This window comes from Cervus canadensis, chromosome 22 (assembly GCF_019320065.1).
Source record: "Cervus canadensis isolate Bull #8, Minnesota chromosome 22, ASM1932006v1, whole genome shotgun sequence".
Lineage (NCBI taxonomy): Eukaryota > Metazoa > Chordata > Mammalia > Artiodactyla > Cervidae > Cervus > Cervus canadensis.
Window position 1 is genome coordinate 47,348,221 of NC_057407.1, and position 26,189 is coordinate 47,374,409.

Here is a 26,189-nt window from a genome sequence, read left to right on the forward strand (position 1 = left end):
GTCAGTTGTTTCCTTTGCTATTATTTTCTCCCATTCTGAGGGTTGTCTTTTCACCTCGCTTATAGTTTCCTTTGCTGTGCAAAAGCTTTTCAGTTTAATCAGGTCCCACTTGTTTCCTTTTGTTTTTATTTCTGTTACTTTATTTCTGATCTTCTACGTAGAGGATCTTGCTTTGATTTATGTCATTGAATGTTCTGCCTGTGTTTTCTTCTAAGAATTTTATAGTTTCTGGTCCTACATTTAGGTCTTTAATCCATTTTGAGTTTATCTTTGTGTATGGTGTTAGGAAGTGTTCTAATTTCATTCTTTTACATGTAGCTATCCAGTTTTCCCAACACCATTTATTGAAGAGGCTGTCTTTGCCCCATTGTATATTCTTGCCTCCTTTGCAAAAATAAGGTACCCATAGGTGCATGGGTTTATTTCTGGGCTTTCTATCTTGTTTCATTGGTCTGTGTTTCTGTTTTTGTGCCAGCACCATACTGTCTTGATGACTGTATCTTTGTAGTATAACCTGAAGTCAGGGAGGTCGATTCCTCCAGCTCCATTCTTCTTTCTCAAGACTGCTTTGGTTATTCGGGATCTTTTGTATTTCCATATGAATTGTGAAATTTTTTGTTCTAGTTCTGTGAAAAATGCCACTGGTAATTTGATAGGGATCACATTGAATCTGTAGATTGCATTTGGTAGTACAGTCATTTTCACAATATTGATTCTTCCTACCCAGGACCATGGAATATCTCTCCATCTGTTTATGTCATCTTTGATTTCTTTCATCAGTGTCTTATAATTTTCTGTGTACAGTTCTTTTATCTCCTTAGGTAAGTTTATTCCTAGATATCTAATTCTTTTTGTTGCAATGGTGAATATGATTGATTACTTAATTTCTCTTTCTGATTTTTCATTGTTAGAATATAGAAATGCAAGTGATTTCTGTGTATTGATTTTGAATCCTGCAACTTTGCTAAATTCCATGTGTGTTTATTTTCTACATTTGTTGTTGTTTAGTCACTAAATCATTCTGGCTCTTGGCAACCCCATGGACTGCAGCATGCCAAGCTTCCCTGTCCTTCACTATTTCCCGGAGTTTGCTCAAATTCATGTCCATTGAGCCGGTGATGCCATCCAACCATCTCATCTTCTGCCACTGCCTTCTCCTTTTGCATTCAATCTTTCCTAGCATCAGTGTCTTTTCCAGTGAGTCAGTTGTTCAAATCAGGTGGCCAGAGTATTGGAGCACCAGTCCTTCCAGTGAATAGTCAGGGTTGATTTCCTTTAGGATTGACTGGTTTGATCTCCTTGCAGTCCAAAGTAAGTTGCCATGTCCTCCTCCAATGGACCATATTTTGTCAGAACTCTTCATTATGACCTGTTCGTCTTGGATGGCCCCACACAGCATGAGCATGGCTCATATAGCTTCATTGAGTTTCACAAGCCACCCCACCTCGACAAGGCTGTGATACATGAAGAGGATTTTCTCCATAGGGTACTGATTATCTTTCCCTCCCTGCTTCATTCTCCCCCGTGGAAACCATTACTTTGTTCTCTGTAAGTCTATTGTTGTTTTGTTATATACATTTTTTTCTTCCATTTTTTTAGATTCTACATGTGAGAATATAGAGTATTTCTCTGTCTAACTTATTTCACTAGGTATAATACATTCTAGGCCAGTCCACATTGTTACAGGTGGCAGAATTTGATTTTTAAAAATTATTTATATTTACTTATTCCTCTTTTTGACTGTGCTGAGTCTTCATTGCTTTGCATGGGCAGATTCTTTTTTTTTTTTTTGCATGGGCAGATTCTCAACCACTGTACCACCAGGGAAGTCCCTCCTTACAATTTTGGTTTGCATTTCTAGGAATTACCTATGTTGACGATCTTTTCAGCTGCTTTCCCCCCCCCCATGTTTTTATTAATTTACCTCTTGAAATGAGCAACAGAAATTTGGCCCAGTTTTTAATTATTTTTCTGTTACATATCACATGATGTTTCTTGATGGCCAAGGTCATGTAGAGCCTGTAAAAGTGTTCATGACTCAGTCGTGTCCGATTCTTTGCAACCCCGTGGAATGTGGCCTGCCAGGCTCCTCTGTCCATGGGATTCTCCAGGCAAGAATACTGGAGTGGGTAGCCATTCTCTTCTCCAGGGGATCTTCCCAACCCAGGGATTGAACCCAGGTCTCCTGCATTGCAGGCAGATGCTTTACCATTTGTTGTTGTTCAGTCTCTATGTCTGACTCTTTGCAGCCCCACGAACTACAGCACACCAGGCTTCCCTGTCCTTCACTATCTCCCTGGGTTAGGTCAAACTCATGTCCATTAAGTTGGTGATGCCATCCAACCATCTCATCCTCTGTTGCCCCTTTCTCCTCTTGCCTAAATCTTTCCCAGCATCAGGGTCTTTTCCAATAAGTAGGCTCTTTGCATCAGGTGGCCAAAGTATTGGAGCCTCAGCTTCAGCACCAACTCTGAATATTCAGAGTTGATTTCCTTTAGGATTGACTTGTTTGATCTCCTTGCTGTCCAAGGGACTGTCAAGAGCCTTCTTCAGCACCGCAGTTTGAAAGCATCAGTTCTTTGGTGCTCAACCTTCTTTGTGGTCCAACTATCACATCCATACATGACTATTAGAAAAACCATAGCTTTGACTAGACAGACCTTTGTCAGCAAAGTGATGTCTCTGCTTTTTAACATGCTGTCTAGGTTTGTCATAGCTTTTCTTCCAAGGAGCAAGTGTCTTTTAATTTCATGGCTGAGGTCACCATCCACATTGATTTGGGAGCCCAAGAAAATGAAATCTGACAGTTTCCACTTTTCCCTATCTGTTTGCCATGAAGTGATGAGACCAGATGCCATGATCTTCGTTTTTTGAATGTTGAGTTTTAAGCCAGCTTTTTCACTCTCCTCTTTCACCTTCATCTAGAGGCTCTTTAGATTTTCTTCACTTTCTGCCATTAAAGTGGTATCATTTGCATATATTTACCATTTGAGCCACCAGGAAAGCCCAAGCCCTTGAAATGTCCATAAAAACCACTTTTAAATTTGTTGTTCTGGGAAATGGCCTCAAGGGGGCAGCATTTCTTCATGCCCCCTTCTGGTAACAAGGACAAGCCTTGTCATAGCCAAAGTCCTATGCCTGGGTTGTAAAGTAGAGTGCACAGTGATAAACAGGGAAAACAAACAGCCAAGGGTCGAAGGTCCTTACTGCTTACTCATTACCCTTCACCCTCCAGACATATCCCAAGTCCTACCAGAGCGCTAGGCTGAGACTGTTGTGGTAGGATGGTGAAATGATTAAGTAGGAGGCTAGAAGTAGGAAGGCCGCCACCAGGAGACGTGGAGACAGGATGACTTTTCAGAGCTCTTCTGACCCAGAGTACGCACCTTTTTTTGGGAAAAATAGGCTCGGTGTAACTGCAGGAGAGCCCTGCTAGATCTGAAGATGACTGTCCCATGCAGAGGGAACCAGGCACTCTAGATCCAACAGGGGAAGGCTCATTTGCTTACACATGCTCACCACCACCTTAAGCAACATGACGGTCCACCTTGGGATCCGTGCCTGCTCAAGCCCCAGGGGTGTGACACCCTCAGATTGCCAGGCCTGAGGGCTCTAGTGTAGGCATTTGTATTCATTTTCTTCTCTTATAACTTTTATTTTCTATTAGCAGTGTTATGTTTGTTTGAGGTCTATAGCAACTTGATTCATATATACATTTATCTCTTCTTTTATGACTCTCTTTCAGTGTAGCTTAAGACAGATTGTTCCTGTTGTATTCAGGAAGTCCTGGTTCATTATACTTTTGTTATATCTCTGAGTCTTGCTATCTACCTATATATTTATATCTTTTTATCCAGGCTATCTAAGTATCCAGCTATCCAACTGTATAGCTATCTAGTTGTTTCTACCTATTTGTATTTATCTCTCTCTATCTAGCTGTCTATAGATCTATCAATGTATCTATCTATAATGAATTCCAAGGACAGAGGAGCCTGGCAGGCTACAGTCAATGGGGTCACAAAGAATCACATGGCTGAGTGACTAACACACACACTCACCACTGTCTATTTCTCTATATTTCTCACTATTAATATCCAGCCATTTCAGTATACAGCTGTCTATATTTATATCTATATCCAGCTCTCTACCTAGGTATCTATATATCTATTTATATATATATATATATATATTTATACTATATCCAGCTATCTATGTATTTTTTCATGTATATTTATATCTATGGGGCTTCCCAGGTAACTCAATGGTAAAGAATCCAACTGCAATACAGTAGAGATGCAGGTTAGATCTCTGGGTTGGGAAGACCCCTGGAGAAGGAAATGACAACCCACTGCAGTATTCTTGCCTGGGAAATCCCATGGAAAGAGGAGTCTGGCAGACTATATTCCATGGGGTCACAAAGAGTCAGACTTAGCAACTAAACAACAATAATTTATACCTATGTTTATCTAAGTATCAATTTATCCAATTATCTAGCTATCTTTCTCCCTATTTTTATTATCCAGCTTTCTGTACATCCAGATACCTGTCTTTCTATATTTATATCTATAACTCAAGCTATTTATTTGTTCTTGTTCAGTCCCAAAGGCGGCGTCCCACTCTTGCCATCCCATAAACTGTAGTCAGCCAAGCTACTCTGTCCCTGAGGTTTCCCAGACAAGAATGCTGGAGTGGGTTGTCATTTCCTTCTCCAGGGGATATTCCCGATCCAGAGATTGAACCCGCATCTCCTCCACTGGCAGCCACTTTCTTTACCACTGAGCCACCAGGGAAGGCCAACATGCTATCTCTTCATCTATCTATATATCTATATGTGTATTTACGTCTCTGGGCTTCCCAGTTAGCTCAGCAGTAAAGCAGCCGCCTGCCAGGGCAAGAGCTGCAGAAGGTGCAGATTCAGTCCCTGCACTGCAAAGTTCCCAAGCAGGAGAAATGGGAACCCACTCTAGTATACTTGCCTGGGAAATCCTATGAGCAGAGAAGCCTGGTGGGCTACAGTCTATAGGGTCACAGAGAGTCAGACACAACTGACCAAATGAGCACACACGCATATTTGTATCTATCCATCTATCTATAAACTCAGCTATCTATCTATATTTATATCTTTGGATCCAGCTGTTTACAGCTATCAAACTCAATTTATCTACTTACTTATTTCTGGTTATGTTTCTGTCTCTCTATCCAGTTATCTATAGATCTATCTGTAAATATATATCTACCCACTACCTCTTGATGTATATTTATATATATGTCTTATATATATGACACATATATGTCATATATTTTATATATGGTGTATACACACACACACACATATCAATCTTAAAGGAAATCAACCCTGAATACTCATTAGAAGGACTGATGCTAAAGCTGAAACTACAGTATTTTGGGCATCTGATGGGAACAGGCAACTCATTCGAAAAGTCCATGATGCTGAGAAAGATTGAGGGCAGAAGGAGAAGACAGCATCAGAGGATGAGATGGCTGGATGGAATTACTGATGCAACAGACATGGGCAAACTTCAGGAGACGGTGAGGAACAGGGAGGCCTGGAGTGCTGCAGTCCACAGGGTCACAGAGTTGGCCACACCTGGGGGACTGAATAACAACATATATGTCTGTCTATCCGAACTCTATATATCCAGCTATCTCTTTATTAATCTATCCCTCTTTATACCAATATCTGTCAAGCTATGTATAGACGTATTTACTATAATTACTATCTGCTGCAATTAATACATTAAGCTATATAATTATGTTTATATCTGTCTCTGTATACATCTATCTATATGCAGATATATTCATCTGTCTTTGTATCAGTAACTACATACATAGCTAGCTATATATCCTCTTCTGTATCTATATTTATAACTATCTTTCCAGCTATTTATTACCCAGCTATTCAGGTGTCTCTTTATTTATCTATGTAACTATATCTGTGTATGTTTTAATTCCTACCACTTAGATTACCTAACCCCTGAGCCCCAAACTTCCCTTCAGTTCAGTTCAGTCGCTCGGTTGTGTCTGACTCTGCGACACCATGAATCACAGCACGTCAGGCCTCCCTGTCCATCACCAGCTCCCAGAGTTTACTCAAACTTAGGTCCATCGAGTCGGTGATGCCATCCAGCCATCTCATCCTCTGTCGTCCCCTTCTCCTCCTGCCCCAAACCCCTCCCAGCATCAGGGTCTTTTCCAATGCGTCAACTCTTTGCATGAGGTGGCCAAAATATTGGAGTTTCAGCTTCAACATCAGTCCTTCCAATGAACACCCAGGACTGATCTCCTTCAGGATGGACTGGTTGGATCTCCTTGCAGTCCAAGGGACTCTCAAGAGTCTTCTCCAACACCACAGTTCAAAAACAGCAATTCTTCGGTGCTCAGCTTTCTTCACAGTCCAACTCTCACTCCATACATGACCATTGGAAAACCATAGCCTTGACTAGACCTAGGACCTTTGTTGGCAATGTAATGTCTCTGCTTTTTAACATGCTGTCTAGGTTGGTCATAACTTTCCTTCCAAGTAGTAAGTGTCTTTTCATTTCATGGCTGCAGTCACCATCTGCAGTGATTTTGGAGCCCAAATAAATAAAAGTCTGACACTGTTTCCACTGTTTCCCCATCTATTTCCCATGAAGTAATGGGACCAGATGCCATGATCTTAATTTTCTGAATGTTGAGCTTTAAGCTAACTTTTTCACTCTCCTCTTTCACTTTCATCAAGAGGCTTTTTAGTTCCTCTTCACTTTCTGCCATAAGGGTGGTATCATCTGCATATCTGAGGTTATTGATATTTCTCCCGGCAATCTTGGTTCCAGCTTGTGCTTCCTCCAGCCCAGCGTTTCTCATGATGTACTCTGCATATAAGTTAAATAAGCAGGGTGACAATATACAGCCTTGACGTACTCCTTTTCCTATTTGGAACCAGTCTGTTGTTCCATGTCCAGTTCTAACCTGTTGCATACAGGTTTCTCAAGAGGCAGGTCAGGTGGTCTGGTATTCCCATCTCTTTCAGAATTTTCCACAGTTTATTGTGATCCACACAGTCAAAGGCTTTGGCATAGACAATAAAGCAGAAATAGATGTTTTCTGGAACTCTCTAGCTTTTTCGATGATCCAGTGGATGTTGGCAATTTGATCTCTGGTTCCTCTGCCTTTTCTAAAACCAGCTTGAACATCTCGAAGTTGATGGTTCACATATTGCTGGAGCCTGGCCTGGAGAATTTTGAGCATTACTTTACTAGCGTGTGAGATGAATGCAATTGTGCGGTAGTTTGAGCATTCTTTGGGATTGCCTTTCTTTGGGATTGGAATGAAAACTGACCGTTTCCAGTCCTATGGCCACTGCTGAGTTTTCCAAATTTGCTGACATATTGAGTGTAGCACTTTCACAGCATCATCTTTCAGGATTTGAAATAGCTCAACTGGAATTCCATCACCTCCACTAGCTTTGTTCGTAGTGATGCTTTCTAAGGCCCACTTGACTTCACATTCCAGGATGTCTGGCTCTAGGTGAGTGATCACACCACTGTGATTATCTGGGTCACGAAGATCTTTTTTGTGTAGTTCTCCTGTGTATTCTTGCTACCTCTTCTGAATATCTTCTGCTTCTGTTAGGTCCCTACCATTTCAGTCCTGTATCAAACCCATCTTTGCATGGAATGTTCCCTTGGTATCTCTAATTTTCTTGAAGAGATCTCTAGTCTTTCCCATTCTGTTGTTTTCCTCTATTTCTTTGCATCGATCTCTGAGGAAGGCTTTCTTATCTCTCCTGGCTATTCTTTAGAACTCTGCATTCAAATGGGAATATCTTTCCTTTTCTCCTTCGCTTTTCGCTTCTCTTCTTTTCACAGCTATTTGTAAGGCCTCCTCAGACAACCATTTTGGCTTTTTGCATTTCTTTCTCTTGGGGATAGTCTTGATTCCTGTCTCCTGTACAATGTCATGAACCTCCGTCCATAGTTCATCAGGCACTCTGTCTGTCAGATCTAGTCCCTTCAATCTATTTCTCACTTCCACTGTATAGTCATAAGGGATTTGATTTAGGTCATACCTGAGTGGTCTAGTGGTTTTCCCTACTTTCTTCCATTTAAGTCTGAATTTGGCAATCAGGAGTCCATGATCTGAGCCACAGTCAGCTCCCGGCCTTGTTTTTGCTGACTGTATACTTCCCTTAGGTAACTCTAAGTTTGTTACCTGTCTGGGAGTAGGTTGCTGTTTGATAAAGTAGATCATTTGTATTCATGTTGGATTCTGTCTCAGAGCTGTGCCATATATCATTAGTCTTTCTGTGAATACGGGGATCAGTGTGATCTTCTGCAGTTTATCAATGTTGCTACTACTGGGAGACTTCACTCTTATCTTTTAGCTGAGTAATATCCACTGCATATGTATACCCAGTCCTCACTGTCAAAGTATATGCATGTGTCCAAGGACTTTTTCGTAGGTTTCATGCCCTGCTTCTTGTAAACAGCAGAGCATGGAACGTTGGGGTGCACGTGCCATTTGGAAGGATGGTTTTCTCCAGATAGAGCCCCAGAAGTGTATTTCAGTATCTCCTGGTTGCTATGTTTTCAGTTTTGAAAGGAAGCTGCTTATTGCTTTTTTGAGTGGCTTTTAGCCATCTGCATTCCCTTTATGAAAAAAAATGACAGTTCCGTTTTCTCCATCACCCTGGATCATTTATTTCTCCTAGACTGCCTGTTGACCAGTGCTAGATGATACCTCACTATTCCTTTGGGTTTCCATTTCTCTAAGAGATGATGATGTTGAAAAAAATATCCAGGGGTGTTTTTGTTTGTTCTTGCTTTTTAGTGTGAACATATTATGCTTTGGGTGGAAAACAGCTTCTAAAATTTGGCCCTGTTCATCCTGCATTTTGTCTTACAACTCAGGCTGTCACCTAGCTCTGGGAGCATGTAGAACTCAGCAGGCCTTTGCCCAGGAGATACCGAGGCACAGGCTTTCCAACTGTAGTTCCCAAGATGGCCACAAGACGGCGACATTTCTCAATGCCGCCTCCTGGGAACTGGGGCACGCTGAGCCCTAGTCACAGCTGGGGTCCTGGGAGGTGGTGCAGAGAGAGAAACCACGGAGGGCCAAGGGTTGAGAGTCACTCTCTCTTCAACATTACCCTTCACCCCTCTGCGTGCACACACACATTCCAGGTCCTGCCAAAGGGCTCTGCTGAAGCGGTCATGGGAGGATGCGGAGGTGACTGGAAAGGAGGCGGCCAGAATCGGTACGCCTGGCGACGGGAGACGTGGAGACAGGGTGACGACCCAAAGCCCTTCCAGCCCAGAGTGTGCGCCGTGTGTTGAGGGCCACAGGCCTGGTGGTGTAGGCATGGAGGGCCCCTGGGATCCCCGCATTGTTGTCCCGTGCAGAGGGCCCGGGACCGCGAGATCCAAGGGAGGGCTCCTTGGCACACGCCTCCTGCCCAGCTGACTGGCCACTGCACTGTCCGCCCTCGAGATCCACGCCTGCTCGGGCCCGGGATGGACCCCCGCCCCAGCTCAACCTGTCTGATGAGGGCTACAGAGCAGACGGCTGTATTCATTCTCTGCTGCTCACGGCCTGTTTATTGGTGACTGCAGTCGTCTTCTGTACCATTGTGCTCATTTGAGGGGCAGCCACTGGATTCGCTTCTCCATGTACATCAATGTTTCTGAACATCTTTCCTGCAGCTTGAGAGAGTGTTGAGTCGAGTTCTCTGTTTGCGGTATGCCCCGGTTCATTATGCTGCCCTTGTACCTCTCTCCTGTATCCCTAGATTCCTCTTTACAGATTATCACGCAGCCCTCTTGCTATCCAGCTTCCCACGTATGGCGCTATCTACCCCTCTGTGTTTGTAGCCGTTTCTCCTCAGCTGTCTCCAGATCTGTGTACCTACCTGTACTACCCAGTGTGTATGCACCTTTTCATCCATCTTTGTGTTGATGTCTCTATACAATGATATCCACATTCACCTGGCCAGCTCTATATCTGTCTGTATACCTGGTTAATCTCTTTTGAACTCTCGATCCAGCTCTTGATGTATGTATTTATTCGTGTGTACGTCTCTTTTCAGCTCTCCAATGTTCCAGCTCTAACTTTCCATCTTTAGTTCTAACTAGTCCTCTCTTGCTTTTAATAGACACAGCTCTCTCTCTCTCTGATTGTAGCTCTAATCTCTTCGAGCTCTATATAGATCTATCTGTGTCGATATATATCTCAGTCAATATTTATATCTCTGGTTATTTCTAGGTCCAGCTCTCTGTTGTTCTATATCTACACCTATATATTTGATCGAACTATCTCCTTCCCGGTATCCACCTATCTATCCATACGTTTATGTATTTATCTTCACTGTACCGCTATCTTTCCAGCCAGCTATATGTCAGTATACCTGTTAATCTCTATTGATATCTATTTCTATACATTATCTCTTCCCCTGTATTTATTGGCCAATGTGCTCTGTTTGCATCTCTCTTTATGGATCATTCTGGCTTCATATCTATGACCTCTACCAGCTGTGAATGCATGACTGACTCTCTCTGGGTAAAAGTCTCTCTCTGCCCATGCAGCTAGATATCTTTGCATCTGTATTCATATTTATGTCTGTGTCACTCTATCCTGGTATCCCTATATCCTGCTAGGAACAATTAATGTATACATCAATGCATTCACTATCAGGACTCCCCTCGTGGCCCAGTGGTTAAGACTCTGGTTTCCAATGCAGGGGGTGTGGGTTCAATCCCTGGTTGGGAAACGAATCCCAAATGCTATGTGGCACAAGCCAAAAAATAAAATTTAGGGCTTCACTGGTGGCTCAGAGGGTAAAGCGTCTGCCTGCAAGGCAGGAGACCTGGGTTCTACCCCTGGGTCGGGAAGATCCCCTGGAGAAGGAAATGGCAACCCACTCCAGTACTCTTGCCTGGAGAATCCCATGGATGGAGGAGCCTGGTGGGCTACAGTCCATCGCACCATCTCTCCAGCTCTGTCTGTATCCAGCCATGTCTTTCTCGGTCTACCTATGTCACTATAACTTTATGTACTCAAATCCCTGCCACTTTGGTTATTTCCTCCCCCACCACCCCAGATTTCCTGCAGGTTACCCTAGCTGTATTTTCCAAGTCTGGGAGACCAGTCCATTTGTATTTATTTGAGATTCCACCTAGAACAGTCGCATAAGGAATTCAACTCAGTGTGGCTTCCGGGGGTCCCTGTGATCCTCTGCAGGTCCATCCACTCCCAACCTCATGGTTTTCCTCTCTCTTTGCTGAGTCACGGCCCTTCGCACACCTGAGGCATTGCTCGAGTCCATTCACGTGCACGATGGACATTTTTGCATTCCACCCCTTGTTACTGTCAGTGGCGGTGCAAGCCACATTGGGGTGCACGTGTCTATAGGAAGGATAGTTTTCTCCAGATGTAGTCCCCAGAAAGGGATTCCAGGGCCCCGTGGTTAGCTGTCTTTTGAGTTTTGAAATGATGCGGTGTATTGTGTTTTCGAGTGGCTTTTAGCCATCTGCCTTCCGTCTACTTGGAAATGGGGATTCCCACTTGTCCTCCCCCGGCTCAACCCCTTACCGTTTCGAGACTGCCTGCTGACCAGTGCTAGAGGACACCTCACTGCAGGTTTGGTTTCCATTTTTCTAAGGGGTAATGACGCTGACAAATCTCCACTGATTTCTTTTTTCCTGCTGATTTTTAAGTGTGAGGAAAATTTCCCTCTTGATGGCACTTGGCTTGTGCAGTTCAGTCCTGTTCTTCTTTTTGTCTTAGCAACCTTGGTGGTTTATCTAGGGCCCTAGGGCTGGCATCATTTAGAATCCCGCAGGTCTTGGCCCAGGAGATCCCCTGAGGCTATGGCTTTCCACAGTGGTTCCCAAAGATGGCGACATTTCTTGATGCCTCCTCCTGGGCAGTGGGGCACACTGAGCCCCAGGCAAAGCTGGGATCCTGAGTGGTGAAGTAGAGTGCAGAGACAGACAGAATACAGAGGGTCAAGGGCTGAGAGCCGTCATCTCTTCGCTGGTACCCTTCACCCCCCACACCATGCCAGGTCCTGCCAAAGGACTCGGTTGGAGCGCTCATGGGAGGATGGTGAGGTGACTGGAAAGCAGGCGGCTAGAATTGGTACGCCCAGCACCAGGAGACGTAGAGACAGGGTGACGTCCCAAAGCCCTTTTATAATATAAATTAATAGAGATGTATTTAGTAGATAGATATAAACATATAGATTGACACATAGATATCTGGGTGTACATATATGTGTGCATTATATATATATAAACATAGATAGGTAGATATAGAGCAGAGATAGCTGGAAACAAAGATAGCTGGATAGAAGGATATAAATATAGGGAGAAGGAAATGGCAACCCACTCCAGTATTCTTGCCACGGAAATCTGAAGGACAGAGGAGCCTGGCAGGCTACAGTCCACAGGGTCACAAAAGAGTCAGACATAACTTAGCAACTAAACAAAAACATAAATACATAGATCTGTGGATAGCTGGAGAGACTGACAAAGATACAAATATAGAAAAACTGATAGCTGAATATAGAGATATAGACATAGATCTATAGATATCTATATAGAAAGATAGCTGGACAGTTGGAAACATAGTTGGATAGACAGATATAGATACTGATATATAGATATAAATACAGATATATAGATTAATCTATAGACAGCTACCTAGAGAGATACAGATTAGATAGATCAATACATATCTGGATAGAGAAAGTAGGTTGGGATTAAAACACACATATTAGTGTCATATATATACTATACACATTATATATAACTATAATGCATATACATGAATGTATTTATATGTGACAGAATGGATAATGAACCAGGCTTTACTGGATAGGACAGGAACTTCTACTCAACACTCTGTCCTAAGCCACATGGGAGTACACTTTAAAAAAGAAAGATGTATATACATAACTGAATCAAGTGGATTCCACTCAAAGAAACACAACAATGTAAATGAACTATCCTTTGATAGAAAACGATAATTACATATATGTATGGACTCAACCGTAACAGAGAGTGAAATCATGCTTTTGCAGCAACTTAGATGATTTCCAAGTGAGTCATACTCTTGTTGAAACCTAGCATCCACTCACTCATATGGAATGGAAAGGTGGAGACAGGAGTATTGGGTGAGGCACAAAAGAGCAGCTTTTATTGCTCTGCCAGGCAGAGGGGGCCACAGCAGGCTCACGTCCTCAAGACTGTAAGATCCACGCTGGAGGGGGTAGGGAGTTTTATACTGTCCAAGGAGCAGGCATGAACAGCTTACAGACAAGTCTCGGATTAGTTAGCATCAGGGTGAGATTTCAAGCTTCATCAACCTTCTGTCTAAAGTCTGTTCTTGTGGTCACCAGTTTTCACCTGGAAGGGGTCTCATCCCTGTAAGAACAACTCAGGAATGAGTGTCAGACCTTTCTGTGTATCTTCAGGGAACTGAGAGTCAAGTGATTCTGCCACGTGACTGAACTATAGTCTAAGTCGTTTCCAGTTACCCAGTGTGACAGCTATTCTTTACTTCAACATCTTCACATTTTCCAATCATTAACTTTTTTTTTTTTTTTTGTCCTCTGAGGCATTTTATTTGTATGTATTACATCCCTAGAAAAAGAATCCAAGGGTTTTCCCTCCTGTGTTTTCGTCTTGCTTCTCCATGGTCCATGATGCCAGCTGAAGTGGTCAGTACAAGGAAACCAAACTGACAGAAGGGGAGCAGGTTATTCTGCCATTTTTCTAGATCTTTGAGTTAGTTGCACATCAAACCTGGGGCTGATCACTCCACACTTACTTAGCCTGCCTGTGAGGTTCACAATAATTTGCCCAGCCCTGTGATCATCAGTGATCTCAAATTTGCCAATGTAACTGTGCTTCATCATCACAGTTAGAAACCTGACAATGACTTTGGAGCACGGCCTAATAAGGACCTGGCGTGTGCCTTTCTTTACGGCATTGTTGATACTCAAGAGCATCAGCCAGGACATTCATGCGCACCATTCTGGCGGCAGGGAAAGATGGCAGAAAGAGGACCAAGCATTAACTCTTGGGCCAGCATTTTACTTCAGGACACAAGGGCTTGCACAGTTTCAGGTTCCCCTTTTCTTTGACATTCCTCAGGCTTGATGAGGAAGAGATGCAGAATACAAAAGGGAGCAAGAGTTTTAGATTGAGAGGTTAACCATAAACTTGGGAGATGTACTCTGCATACAAGTTAAATAAGCAGGGTGACAATATACAGCCTTGACATACTCCTTTTCCTATTTGGAACCAGTCTGTTGTTCCATGTCCAGTTCTAACTGTTGCTTCCTGACCTGCAGACAGGTTTCTCAAGAGGCAGGTCAGGTGGTCTGGTATTCCCATCTCTTTCAGATTTTTCCACAGTTTATTGTGATCCACACAGTCAAAGGCTTTGGCATAGACAATAAAGCAGAAATAGATGCTTTTCTGGAACTCTCTAGCTTTTTCAATGATCCAGTGGATGTTGGCAATGTGATCTCTGGTTCCTCTGCCTTTTCTAAAACCAGCTTGAACATCTGGAAGTTGACGGTTCACGTATTGCTGAAGCCTGGCTTGGAGAATTTTGAGCATTACTTTACTAGCGTGTGAGATGAGTGCAATTGTGTGGTAGTTTGAGCATTCTTTGGCATTGCCTTTCTTTGGAATTGGAATGAAAACTGACCTTTTCCAATCCTCTGGCCACTGCTGAGTTTTCCAAATTTGCTGGTATATTGAGTGCAGCACTTTCACAGCATCATCTTTAGGATTTGAAGTAGCTCAACTGGAATTCCATCAACCTCCACTAGCTTTGTTTGTAGTGATGCTTTCTAAGGCCCACTTGACTTCATATTCCAGGATGTCTGGCTCTAGGTGAGTGATCACACCATCGTGATTATCTGGGTCATGAAGATCTTTTTCATATAGTTCTGTGTATTCTTGCCACCTTTTCTTAATATCTTCAGCTTCTGTTAGGTCCATACCATTTCTGTCCTTTATTGAGCCCATCTTTGCATGGAATGTTCCCTTGATATCTCTAATTTTCTTGAAGAGATCTCTAGTCTTTCCCATTCTGTTGTCTTCCTCTATTTCTTTGCATTGATCACTGAGGAAGGCTTTCTTATCTCTCCTTGCTATGTTTTGGAACTCTGCATTCAGATGGGTTTATCTTTCCTTTTCTCCTTGCCTTTCACTTCTCTTCTCAGCTATTCGTAAGGCCTCCTCAGGCAACCATTTTGCCTTTTGCATTTCTTTTTCTTGGGGATGGTCTTGATCACTGCCTCCTGTACAGTGTCACAAACCTCCGTCCATAGTTCATCAGGCACTCTATCAAATCTAATCTCTTGAATCTGTTTGTCACTTCCACTGTATAATCTAAGGGATTTGATTTAGGTCATACCTGAATGCTATAATGGTTTTCCCTACATTCTTCAATTTAAGTCTGAATTTGGCAATCAGGAGTTCATGATCTGAGCCACAGTCAGCTCCCAGTCTTGTTTTTGCTGACTGTACAGAGCTTCTCCATCTTTGGCTGCAAAGAATATAATCAATCTGATTTCGGTGTTGACCATCTGGTGATGTCCATGTGTAGAGTCTTCTCTTGTGTTGTTGGAAGAGGGGAATAATCCTGCCTAATTTAGGGAATGGACACAGAGTTAAAATCATCTTAATTTCCAAGCTAAGCATCAATATTTTGTGTTAAGAAAATATTACCTCTGTTTTAAATTGCTTTGCCATAGCACCTAGACAAACATTTGGAAAGTACTGGATGTATTACAATGAAGATCACTGCAGTGACTGAGGCCATGAAATTAAAAGATGTTTGCTCCTTGGAAGGTAAGCTATGACAAACCTAGATAGCATACTAAACAAGAAGAGACATCACTTTGCTGACAGAGATCCATATAGTCAAAGCTATGATTTTTCCAGTAGTCATGTACGATATGAGAGTGAGACCATAAAGAAGGCGGAGCACCGAAGAATTGATGCTTTCGAATTGTGGTGCTGGAGCTCTTGCGAGTTCCTTGAAATGCAAGGTGATCAAACCAGTCAGTCAGTCCTACAAGAAATCAACCCTGAGTATTCATTGGAAGGACTGATGGGCCAATACTTCGGCCCACCTGATGCGTAGAGCCAACTAACTGGAAAAGACCCTGATGCTGGAAGACTGAAGGCAAAAGAAGAGGTCAACAGAAAATCAGACGGTTAGAAAGTATCACTGATCCAATGGACGTGAATTTGAGCAAACTTCAAGAGACAGTGAAAGAGGAGTCTGGCATGCTGCCGTTGATGGGGTCACAAAGATTCGGACATGACTTAGCAACTGAATGTCAACAATACAATGAACATAAAGGTTAAAACACACCTCTGTAGTGTTTTTCAAAAGAGCCCTCCTATTTTAGTTGTCAAACAAGAAAGTAATTTTTGAAGTGTTTCCTTTTTACCTATGTTTAGTAACCAAGTAGCCTTTTCCTGGGAGGCTATAGCTTGAGCTGGGGCTTCCCAGGTGGCGCAGCAATAAAGAATCTACCTGCTAATGCAGGAGCTGCAGGTTCGAAGATCTCCTGCAGAAGGAAATGGCAACCCACTGCAGTATTCTTGCCTGGAAAATTCCATGGACAGAGGAGCCTGGCGAGCTACCATCCAGGGGGTCGCAAAGAGTGGAACGCAGCTGAGCGACTCCGCACACACGGTAGCTTGAGCTTTCTCCTTTGTTATTCCGGTTTCTAAGGTAGGAGGAAGGTTTCCTGATTGTAAGACCTTGAGACCATAAGGCTGTATTTGGGAGTGGCTATCAGGTATTGTTTTGAAAATGGCTGATGGTATCCTTAAGTACTCACGTTTCCAGGAGTATAGAGATGCGTCTGAACCCATGTCCCTAATGGCCACCTAGTTCCCATTTTGGATATCTGAACCACAGTTACTTAATTTTTTAATGTAAATTTTTTAAATGGCTAAAGCAGATGTACAACGCATGTTTAACAGGCCACAAACAGCCTGTTTTCATCAGCCCAAAGTTCAAATTCAATCCTGTGCAAGCCAGAATGATTTCCCCATACCTCAACATGTGAAAACGTCTTTCACCATGTTCCCCGTTTAATTGCAGCTGTTTCCATAAACACCGCTGATAAGTCAATACGTTTCTCCAATGCTGCCGGGGAGGCTCAGTTGCCTGCTCGGGGTCCATTTATGTCCCGTGGTGCTAGGCCTCTTTTTTTTTTTTTTTTGCCTAGTTCTCCACTTTTGGGGAAAAGTAATCAGATATCACAAACAAGCTCAGAGCTCTGCTACTGGTGTGTAGGCTGTACAGTTCATCACTTGTACTAACTGTCACACCAGCACTGTACATACATACGCTTTTGGCAAGACACAGAAAACAAGCACTGATACATCATGAACAGTTAGACTCTGTGGCATCTTCACTAAGAGGTTTCTTTTTTCACCCTGAATATTGGGGTCAGAAGTAAAACAGTAACTTTCCCTTTTGATAGGGAGGCAAACATTTGGTAAACAGTGCGATTGGGATAGTTGGATGGTTCTTACAGGCCTGGTCCAGATAAAAGTTTAAGGTCAGCTGTTTTTCTACTGGTATTGTCTTCCTTTCACTTTGGCGTGGGTGTCATTTGGGGTCAGCAATCTTTTCAAAAGTCAGTTTCATTCAGTTCTGTTGTACATACGCTAGTGAAGGGTACCTGGTAAGGGTCCTTTAATTCGTCCTTTCAATCAGGTATTTTCCAGTGTGCATAACCCCTTAGTTGTAGGTCACATGGCATCTGATCTCCATCCAAAGAGAGATGACTATGACTGGCTTTGGAAACAAGCTTAAAACACTCTTTTACTAGTTTAGATAAACTGTATATAATATAACATAGCAATAAAGAGCCATTTTGGACATAGATAATAAATACAAAGCCGCAGTAAATACAGAACTGCAATATCAACACGTGTATACAACTGAAATACAATTTTTCTCTCTAGATTATCTTCATTTTTACTAAACCCAGACTAATTAAGGCTGATTTGTTCAAAGTAAGTTTGGTTTCAATACACTTGGCCTGGTTACTTATATAAATTTAATTGCTTATATAGGCTTTTATTTATTACGCTGCACTGTGTGGCTTGTGACATCTTAGTCCCCTGACCAGGGATTGAACCCATGCTTCCTGCAGGGGAAGCACACAGTCTTAACCCCTGGACCACCAGGTAAGTCCCCAGGCTCTTTACAATTGGGTGTACTGGAACTTCTCAGTAGGAATCTCACATTGAACTTCTGAAGGCCTCTCAAGGCCAGGAAAGCCATGCCAATGGCTTGCCTTCAGATTCTGCCTATGATATCTATAGACAGTACATCTGTCTTTTTTTCCAGGTCCCAATAATATCTAGATTCCTACAGATGACAAGCGAGTCTTTTTCATTCACCTGATAAGGTTGCTCAGAGTTCCTCCAGTTTCTGGAGGAAGCAGGTAGAGACAAAACCAAAATATTTTAATTTTACCCATAGGTGTAAATTACCGTATTGTTGTAACTCACAAGTAGCTTGAGAAAAGGAGCTTTTCTGTATTTGAAAAACAAAGATTAGTAGCCAGAAGTACGTCAAACAAATCGTAAAGATCACAATCATATTGAGCAGTTCACTTAATCTCATACAATTAATCTTTGTTCTGTTTGAGTCCAGTTTTCCCATTAGCTTTGTTGACCTTGCCTGATGACTGAGGATGCTACTGACAGTGACAATTTCAAAAAGTCTGTGACATTTTTAAGGACTGTATGACCTGTCCTGTGAGTGTCTTGGTCACTGGAACTTCCAGAAACTACACTCCAAGCGCGAAACACATTTTCTAACCTTTTCCTTTTCACTGTGACAGGACCATCCCTGCATGATGGAAAGCTATAACCCATCAGATGAAGATGAGGCTTGTCGGGGAGCCAGGAAAAGCCAAGTGGCCCTCCTGGGTTTCCCACAGCCCTGGTTTTTTAATTCACAGCTATTGTTTATTAATGTTAAATACCCTGCCTTAGGAGTAAACCGTTTCCATGCTATAAGGGTCATCTGAATGGCAGAAGCCTGACAATGAGGGGATCATCCTTAACAACACAGAAAACTCTTTTCTTGAAGTACCTTTTTTCACAACCCTTTTTATCACTTTCTGGATTCGTATTCTTCCCTTCTTTTTTCCATCCAGAAACCACCACCAACTTGTAGGACAAAATTGTCATATTTTTCCCTCAACAAAAATATCTCCAGTCCTTATACCTTCTTTTGCTGGTAATGCATCTCGTACATGCTTTACACACTTATTATGGTTCCCTTCCCATTTTAGTAGTTTTAATATCATAATTTTCAACCCCTAAAAAAAAAATAACCTTACTCTCTAGTGAGAACAAAGAAGAAAGCAACTATGAATTATCTGTCATATTGGCATCAGCAAACTTAACAGCATATTCTGTAACCTCTAAAAACAGGCATTTTTTTCAAACTACAATTTCTTTTCTCAAAGTGGTACAAGACATGAGTCTAATGAACACAACTATCCTTAGTTTCCCTCTTGCAAAAGTAGGTAATTGCAGATTTCATTTGTAAATACTTTTCTTTAAGCCAATTAAATAGAGCTCATGTACAAATTAACTTCAGCAACATTATTCAGACACATACTCTGACATAAATACATCCAGAGATCTCATTTTTTAAAAATGTTTTTGTATTTCTTGACTCAGTCACTGCACTTAAATTGATCAGTTTATGAATAATAGTCACAATAGTCAAATTTGCACATTTGATTTTAAAAGGATCCTTTTTCTTCCCTCCTTTTTCCCCCTTTGACTTGAAGTTCTAACAATTAAACTCAAGGCTGAAGTCCCAGGCAAAGTGGGCTGTGTTTGTACTTCAAGGACATGGCAAGAGTTTACTTCAAGTTTTCTGCTAAGAATATTTTTGTTCTCTCAGGGGTCAGTGTTCTGTTTAATCAAGTCAGTTTTCTCTAATTGTACTTGCAGAAAGGATCAGTTTTGGAATTTAAAAACGGTTTCAACCAATTTTCTCCACCTAAAGAATACTGTGACCACATGATGTTAGTTATCTTTTCCTTATTTGCAGGTTTACAGATTGACCAGTCTCCCAGAATTTTCCCTAGGAGGCTACTAGATGGAATCAAAATGAAGAAGCGCTTGCCATTGTGTCAAATACTTGCTGGCAAAACCAAAGGCACACCATGTGCAGAGAAAACCAAAATTTGAAACAATACACGCACCCCAATATTCCATTCAGCACTACTCAGAACAGCCAAGACACAGAAAGAACCCAAATGTCCCTCAGCAGAGAAACGGATAAAGATGTGGTGCATGTACGACAGAACACTGCTCAGTCATAAAAAAGAACAAGGTAATGCCATCAGCAGCAACGTGGATGCAACTAGAGATTATCATACTAAGTGAAATAAATCAGACTGGGAAAACCACCACCACATGATATCATTTCTATGTGGAAGCTAAAAGACAACGCAAAAAAGCCTATGAGGCAGAAACAGACTCACAGACACAGAGAACAGACCTGTGGTTGCCAGTGGGGAGGACGCTGGGGGAAGGATAAAGTGGGGTTAGCAGATGTAAGCTATTATATACTGAATGGATAAACAACGTCCTACCGCATAGCACAGAGAACTATATTAAGTATCTATGATAAACTATAATAGAAAAGAATATAAAAAATGTGTGTGTATGTAGCTGAATTACTCAGCTGTACAGTACAAATTAATGCAACACTGTAAATCAACTATGCTTCAATTAAAAAAGAGAAAGTCCTGTGCCTACAACTTTTTTTTTAATACAATTTTAAATGGTTCAAGAAAAGAATGCAAATGAGACACAGTATCAAGGGAGAGGACATTCACTGTACTTGTAACTTCTCTGAAGGCTTGAAATTAACTCAAATGCATTAGGTCACAGTGATCCCTAAAGGTGCTGTGGTCTCAGAGCAAACCAGTCCTTGGCCAAACTGTCAAGTTCAGGAACATGAAAAAAGCCCATCCAACCACCAATCAACCATCCAATCTCCCCTGCCCCAAATTATACAGAGTGCAGGGCATCCGGTCAGCACTCTGACCTAAGGGTCGGTCCCTAGACGTGGGGGGCCTATGGTATCCTGTGATAGGTCGTCTCCATGACGACAACCAGCCCAGCAGGCCGGATGGAGAGGATGGGCATGGAGACAGGCAAGCGCAGGGGTCCCATGGCTGACATGAGGCCAGCCCTCACCAGCTCCCCCAGAATGAATCAGAGAACCCATCAAGGAGGAGACTGAGGGCCCATAAAGGGGAAGGGCAGACACGGCGGACGTGGGATGAGCAGGGAACACACAGCAGGCCCCGGTCGGGCCAGGCTGCTGATGGGAAATCGAGATTCACCACGCTGACACCAGCGACAGACATGGGCTCACGAGGATGAGGGCAGGGAGCACGCGGGATACTCACGGTCACTCCTAGAGCAGGGCTGCAGGCTGAGCCCGGCCCCGTAGGAAGCCACTCCCTCAAGATCAGACTCTGCCTCTCCTGCTGGGCTCCAGTCTAAGTCCTGAAGGAGGGACAGAGGTTTTCAGTGTGAAGATCGAGGCCCGAGGCCAGAGGCGCTGGCAGGCATTTAAGGGGCTCGCATGCCCATCCTACCTTGGCCACTTTCGTAAGGTCCCCCTTGTCACACCCGATACTGGTGAAACAGTCTCAATCCACAGACCAAAGAGCCTGAAGCCTCGAAATAAAGATGTCACTGTGAGTGGAGAGAGATTAGGGAGTGAGTCCGTCACCCCCAGCGGGGGCTCTCAGCAGCAGAGACCCCAGCCTGGTCCTTCTCCCCTGGCAGCACCAGGGGCTCCCTGGGTGTATTGGGGTGGAAGGCAGAGCCCCAGGTACAGGAGCCCAAAACCTCACAGGAGCCGAGGAGGGCTGGATGGTGATCGGCTCAGGGTAGTAGTGAGGTGGACACGCCTGGCCTGGGGCCCTGCTGCGTCTGAGCCCCAGTTCTCAGCTGTCCCACGGGGCAGGCGGAAGTGATCTGATTCAGAGGCAAGTCCTGAGCTCCACCCAGCGCTTACGTTTCAAAGTTTGTCTTGGAGGGACTCTTAATGGAAGTGTGGAGAAAACATTCAGGCATCACTTGTGGTATACCAACACAACTCTTACATACCAAAATGAGGGCTGGGAGACAACACATTTTATATATTTACATGCATTTAGTATGAGGAGCTATCTCTATATTCCACAACAACCAGGTAGCATCTTCTAACACGTTTTCTAATGACTAATTTTCTAATTAGAAAATTTTTAGCATTTTCTCATTACGTTCTAAAACGTGTTAGAACACTGGACGGATCTAAAAATCAAGATTCTCTGCCACTCCAGGTGAAGACACAGGAGTGAGAATGGCATGGAAATAACCCCACGTCTGATGGAAATTCCCATGGGAGGACAGCACGGTGACGGGCCCAGGGAACATCGGATGGGGGCTCACCCCTGAAGAGGGGCAGCAGGACCTCTCCCCCAGAGCCGCCCTCGGGCTCCTGGAGAAACACCCAGATCCTTTCACCTCTCTGATGAGGAGAGAAAGTAACAGATGTTTTTTTGGTTTCACAGTGACATTTTGGCTCTTTCTCCCTGAGAAGAAAAAGAGGCACAAGCTAATGGGCAACAGTGTGTTAAGAGAGGCCGGTATTAATCAGGCTGGGGTATTCTGACCCTCCCAACTTCTTTCTTTTTTACCCAAATAAAGCAGAACAAGATCTACCATCATCATCTTACCTTTATCTTTTCCTTTAACATAATTTTATTTATTCTTGGCTGTGCTGAGTCTTTGCTGCGGTGAGAGGGGGCTACCCCTCGTTGCCGTGTGCGGGCTCCTCGTTGCGGAGGCCTCTCCCCGCAGAGCACAGGGTCGAGGCGCTCAGGCTCACGAAGTGCACACAGACTTCGCTGCTCCATGGCATGTGGCATCTTCCAAGACCAGGGACTGAACTCATGTCCCCTGCACTGGCAGGCAGATCCTCAACCGCTCAACCACCAGGGAAATCCCTCGTGCCTTTATCTTAACATCTTGGCATTTCTGCTGGAGATACACACATCAACACCACCAAAACTGTTCTGGTAGCACCGCTTGGAAAGACAGCAGTGATGGGACACAGTCAGACAAGTGCCTGTATGCTACTTTAAGATATTTTACTGCCTACGCTGATGACAGCCCATGAAAGGATCCCACATAAATCCCAAACTAGAGGCCTGGCTCAGAAACACAGCTACTGCTTCCCCTAGAGCTAGCTGTCTTTGGGTCATTGGCCCAACCACCTGCCCTCTGCCATCCACGTAGACAAGCAAGCACAAAGGTGCTCAGGCCACAAGTTGGTGACTCTGCGGGCACAGACCCTTCATAGGTCCCTCAATCTCAGGAATAAAAGGCCCATCTGGAAAGCAAAACACATGGATTTGGCACCAGCCAGTCACTAGAAGAACCGCATTTCTGAAGGCAAGTAGGGACTCTGATAAACCCCAGAAAGCACTGACTGCTCACAGTCAATCACCTGTGACTATTTCTTCCCAAAGAACTAAGGAGGGTTCAAATCAGAGGACATTCAAGTCTCTTTGGCTGGATGGCAGACAAGAAACCAGACCGTCTTACCAAACAGGCCCCAGGGTCAGAGACACCCATGGAAGAACTATTTTCTAAGTCAAAAGCCTCTGTGTCAGAGAAGACTTTAACATACCCCGTGTTGGGTGCCTCTTTCCTTGTGGATTACTTCTTTGGGAAGATGAACTTTGGGCAGAACACCTAAGCTCTCCAAGTCTCAGCTTCCTCGTGGGTAAAACGAGGACAGTGCCATCTCCCTCAGAGGGTAGTATCAGGATAATACATGGAAAGCACTGAGCTTTGTATACACGACCCACTAGGTGAGCAGAAAACGTACGTGCTGGGGGCTTCTACATGACAGAAGAGGAGAAACAGCGGGTCCACGAGAGGAGGAACAAGAGAGAAATATACAACACATGTGGTCAGCATAATGCATAGAGGCATCAGACCAACTCAAGAGGCATTTAAGACCAACTCACGTCTTAGTTAACGAAAACATGTAAATAATACCGGGCTCCAAGAAGGCTGAGCAGATACAAAGACATGGTCCGATCTGGAGACAGAAAATGTCACACCTTCACATCCAACACCTCCGAAGGGACCTATCCAGCAGACACAGCCCTCCTGTTAACCGGACGCAAGACCAGCCCATGATCTGCAGGTGGTAACAGCTTCCTTATATAATCACTTCCCGTGTCAAATACTATGCCAGCCGAAAAATCTGACATCGTTCACCTTTTGGGGAGAAATCTGGTCTGAAATTTAGGATTCCACCATTTTAAGAACAAGAGTCGCTAAAACACAGTATCCCAAAGAGGCCACCCCCGCTTCCTTAGAGACCACGACACGCTTCTGAGACGAGAACTATGAGGGCTTCGCCTCCGGGACGCCCGACGGCTTCTCCCCCAGGACGCTTGACCGCTCCTGAGCTCGGAGTTCTTCCAGTTTCTTCTCATAGCGAGTCATGAAGTACTCGTCGGGCTCGATGCCCGCGTTCCGAAGATTTTCCATGACCTTTTCCAGTCTGACTACCGATCGCGCCCCCTCAACCTTTCTTGTGCTCAGGTACAGGGTGAACTCCCGGAAGTCCAGGAGCTTACAGGTGTCCACCGAGCAGATGTCCCTGACGTCACTGGTTCTATCCAGCTGCGGGAAGAACACCAGTCCCGACAGCTTCTCCAGGTCCTGCAGGCTCACCTGGAACTCACTTAACTGGGGCTGGAAGCCAATGGCCTTGTTGGGCACCACGAAGGCCCCGAGGGCCAGGGGCTCAGCAGACCCCGCGCTTCTGCGTGCCAGGATCACCTTGAACAGGTGGGAGGGGACCGCCACGTTGTCCTCGCCGATCACCTGTGAAGAAAGCAGCCGTATTAGCGATGCTAACATGCGCTGCGCGTGCATGCTAAGGTGCTGCGGTCGTGTCTGACTCTTTGCAACCCCACGGACTGCAGCCCGCCAGGCTCCTCTGTCCATGGATTCTCCAGGCAAGAATACTGGAGTGGGTTGCCATGCCCTCCTCCAGGGGATCTTACCGAGTGAGTGATCGAACCCATGTCTCTCATGTCTCCTGAACTGGCAGGCGGGTTCTTTACCACTAACAGCAGCTGGGAAGCCCAATTTGCACTGTGCTGTGCTGAGTCCCTCAGTCGTGTCCGACTCCTTGAGACCCCATGGAGTGTAGCCCGCCAGGCTCCTCTGTCTATGGAATTCTCCAGGCAAGAACAATGAAGTGGGTTGCCATGCCCTCCTCCAGGGGATCTTCCCAACCCAGGGATCAAACCCAAGTCTCCCACATTGCAGGTGGATTCTTTACCATCTGAGACACCAGGGAAGCAAGTCCCAAATATTTCCTGAAAAGACTTCTAGGTGCATTTCCAAAAATGCACTTAACAAGCTACTCCACCCCACCCCAATGGATTTAAATTCAACTGCCAAAGGTAATAATAAACTGAGACAGATTCTCAAAGAAGAGGAGCATTTAACAGGTAGATTCTGATCATCTTTAAAGTAAGGTCACCCCAAAGACCAGGGCTCCCATTCTCTGCTCTCTTTGTAGGACAAAGCAATGCCAGGAGTGAGTCCTGGGTGTTTCAATGGACAAGAAAAGCCGTCGCCTCCTCTTTGTCTCATAATCAGAACTTTCAGTGCTAACATTCAACAGTCAAAACTGCCAGCTTAGGAACTCCCAGCTCTGAAAATAAAAATATGGCCTCAGTTTATCAAATTCACTAGGGAGCTAAACACATAGCCTTTCAAGAAGCAGCCAGACACACCACATCAGTTATTAATATCTTCAGTATCGCCTAGACTATGGCTTATATTTAAAATTACATTAGACAGGGACTTCCCTGGTGGTCCAGTGGTTAAGACTCAGCCTTCCAATGGAGGGGGTGTGGGCTCAATCTCTGACCAGGGAGCTAAGAGCCATATGCCTCTCAATCAAAAATCCAGAACAGAAAACAGACACAGTCGTGAAACAAATTCAATGAAGACTCTAAAATGGTCCCTGCAAAAAACAAAAATCTTAAAAAAACATTTTTTTAATTACAT

At 43.9% G+C, this 26,189-nt stretch overlaps 1 protein-coding gene and 1 pseudogene across 9 annotated transcripts in view; both read right to left on the bottom strand.

Annotated features, from left to right (window-relative positions):
• Positions 1 to 26,189, bottom strand: part of EXOG (exo/endonuclease G) — a 57,599-nt gene that overhangs the window by 14,798 nt on the left and 16,612 nt on the right. Inside the window, exons 6-8 of one of the 9 annotated variants that reach the window (XR_006264446.1) lie at positions 21,692 to 24,989; positions 21,500 to 21,599; positions 15,608 to 15,664 (exon numbers count right to left, since the gene is read on the bottom strand). Coding sequence is in view for 1 of the 9 variants with exons in the window: in XM_043442344.1 (XP_043298279.1) it covers positions 24,504 to 24,989 (486 nt within the window). In the remaining 8 variants the exon portion in view is untranslated. Of the gene's footprint in view, positions 1 to 15,607; positions 15,665 to 17,456; positions 24,990 to 26,189 lie in introns of those variants that run through there. The other 8 variants (XR_006264447.1, XR_006264444.1, XR_006264448.1 and 5 more) reach the window with 8 other exon arrangements.
• Positions 13,176 to 14,350, bottom strand: LOC122424499 (annotated as a pseudogene).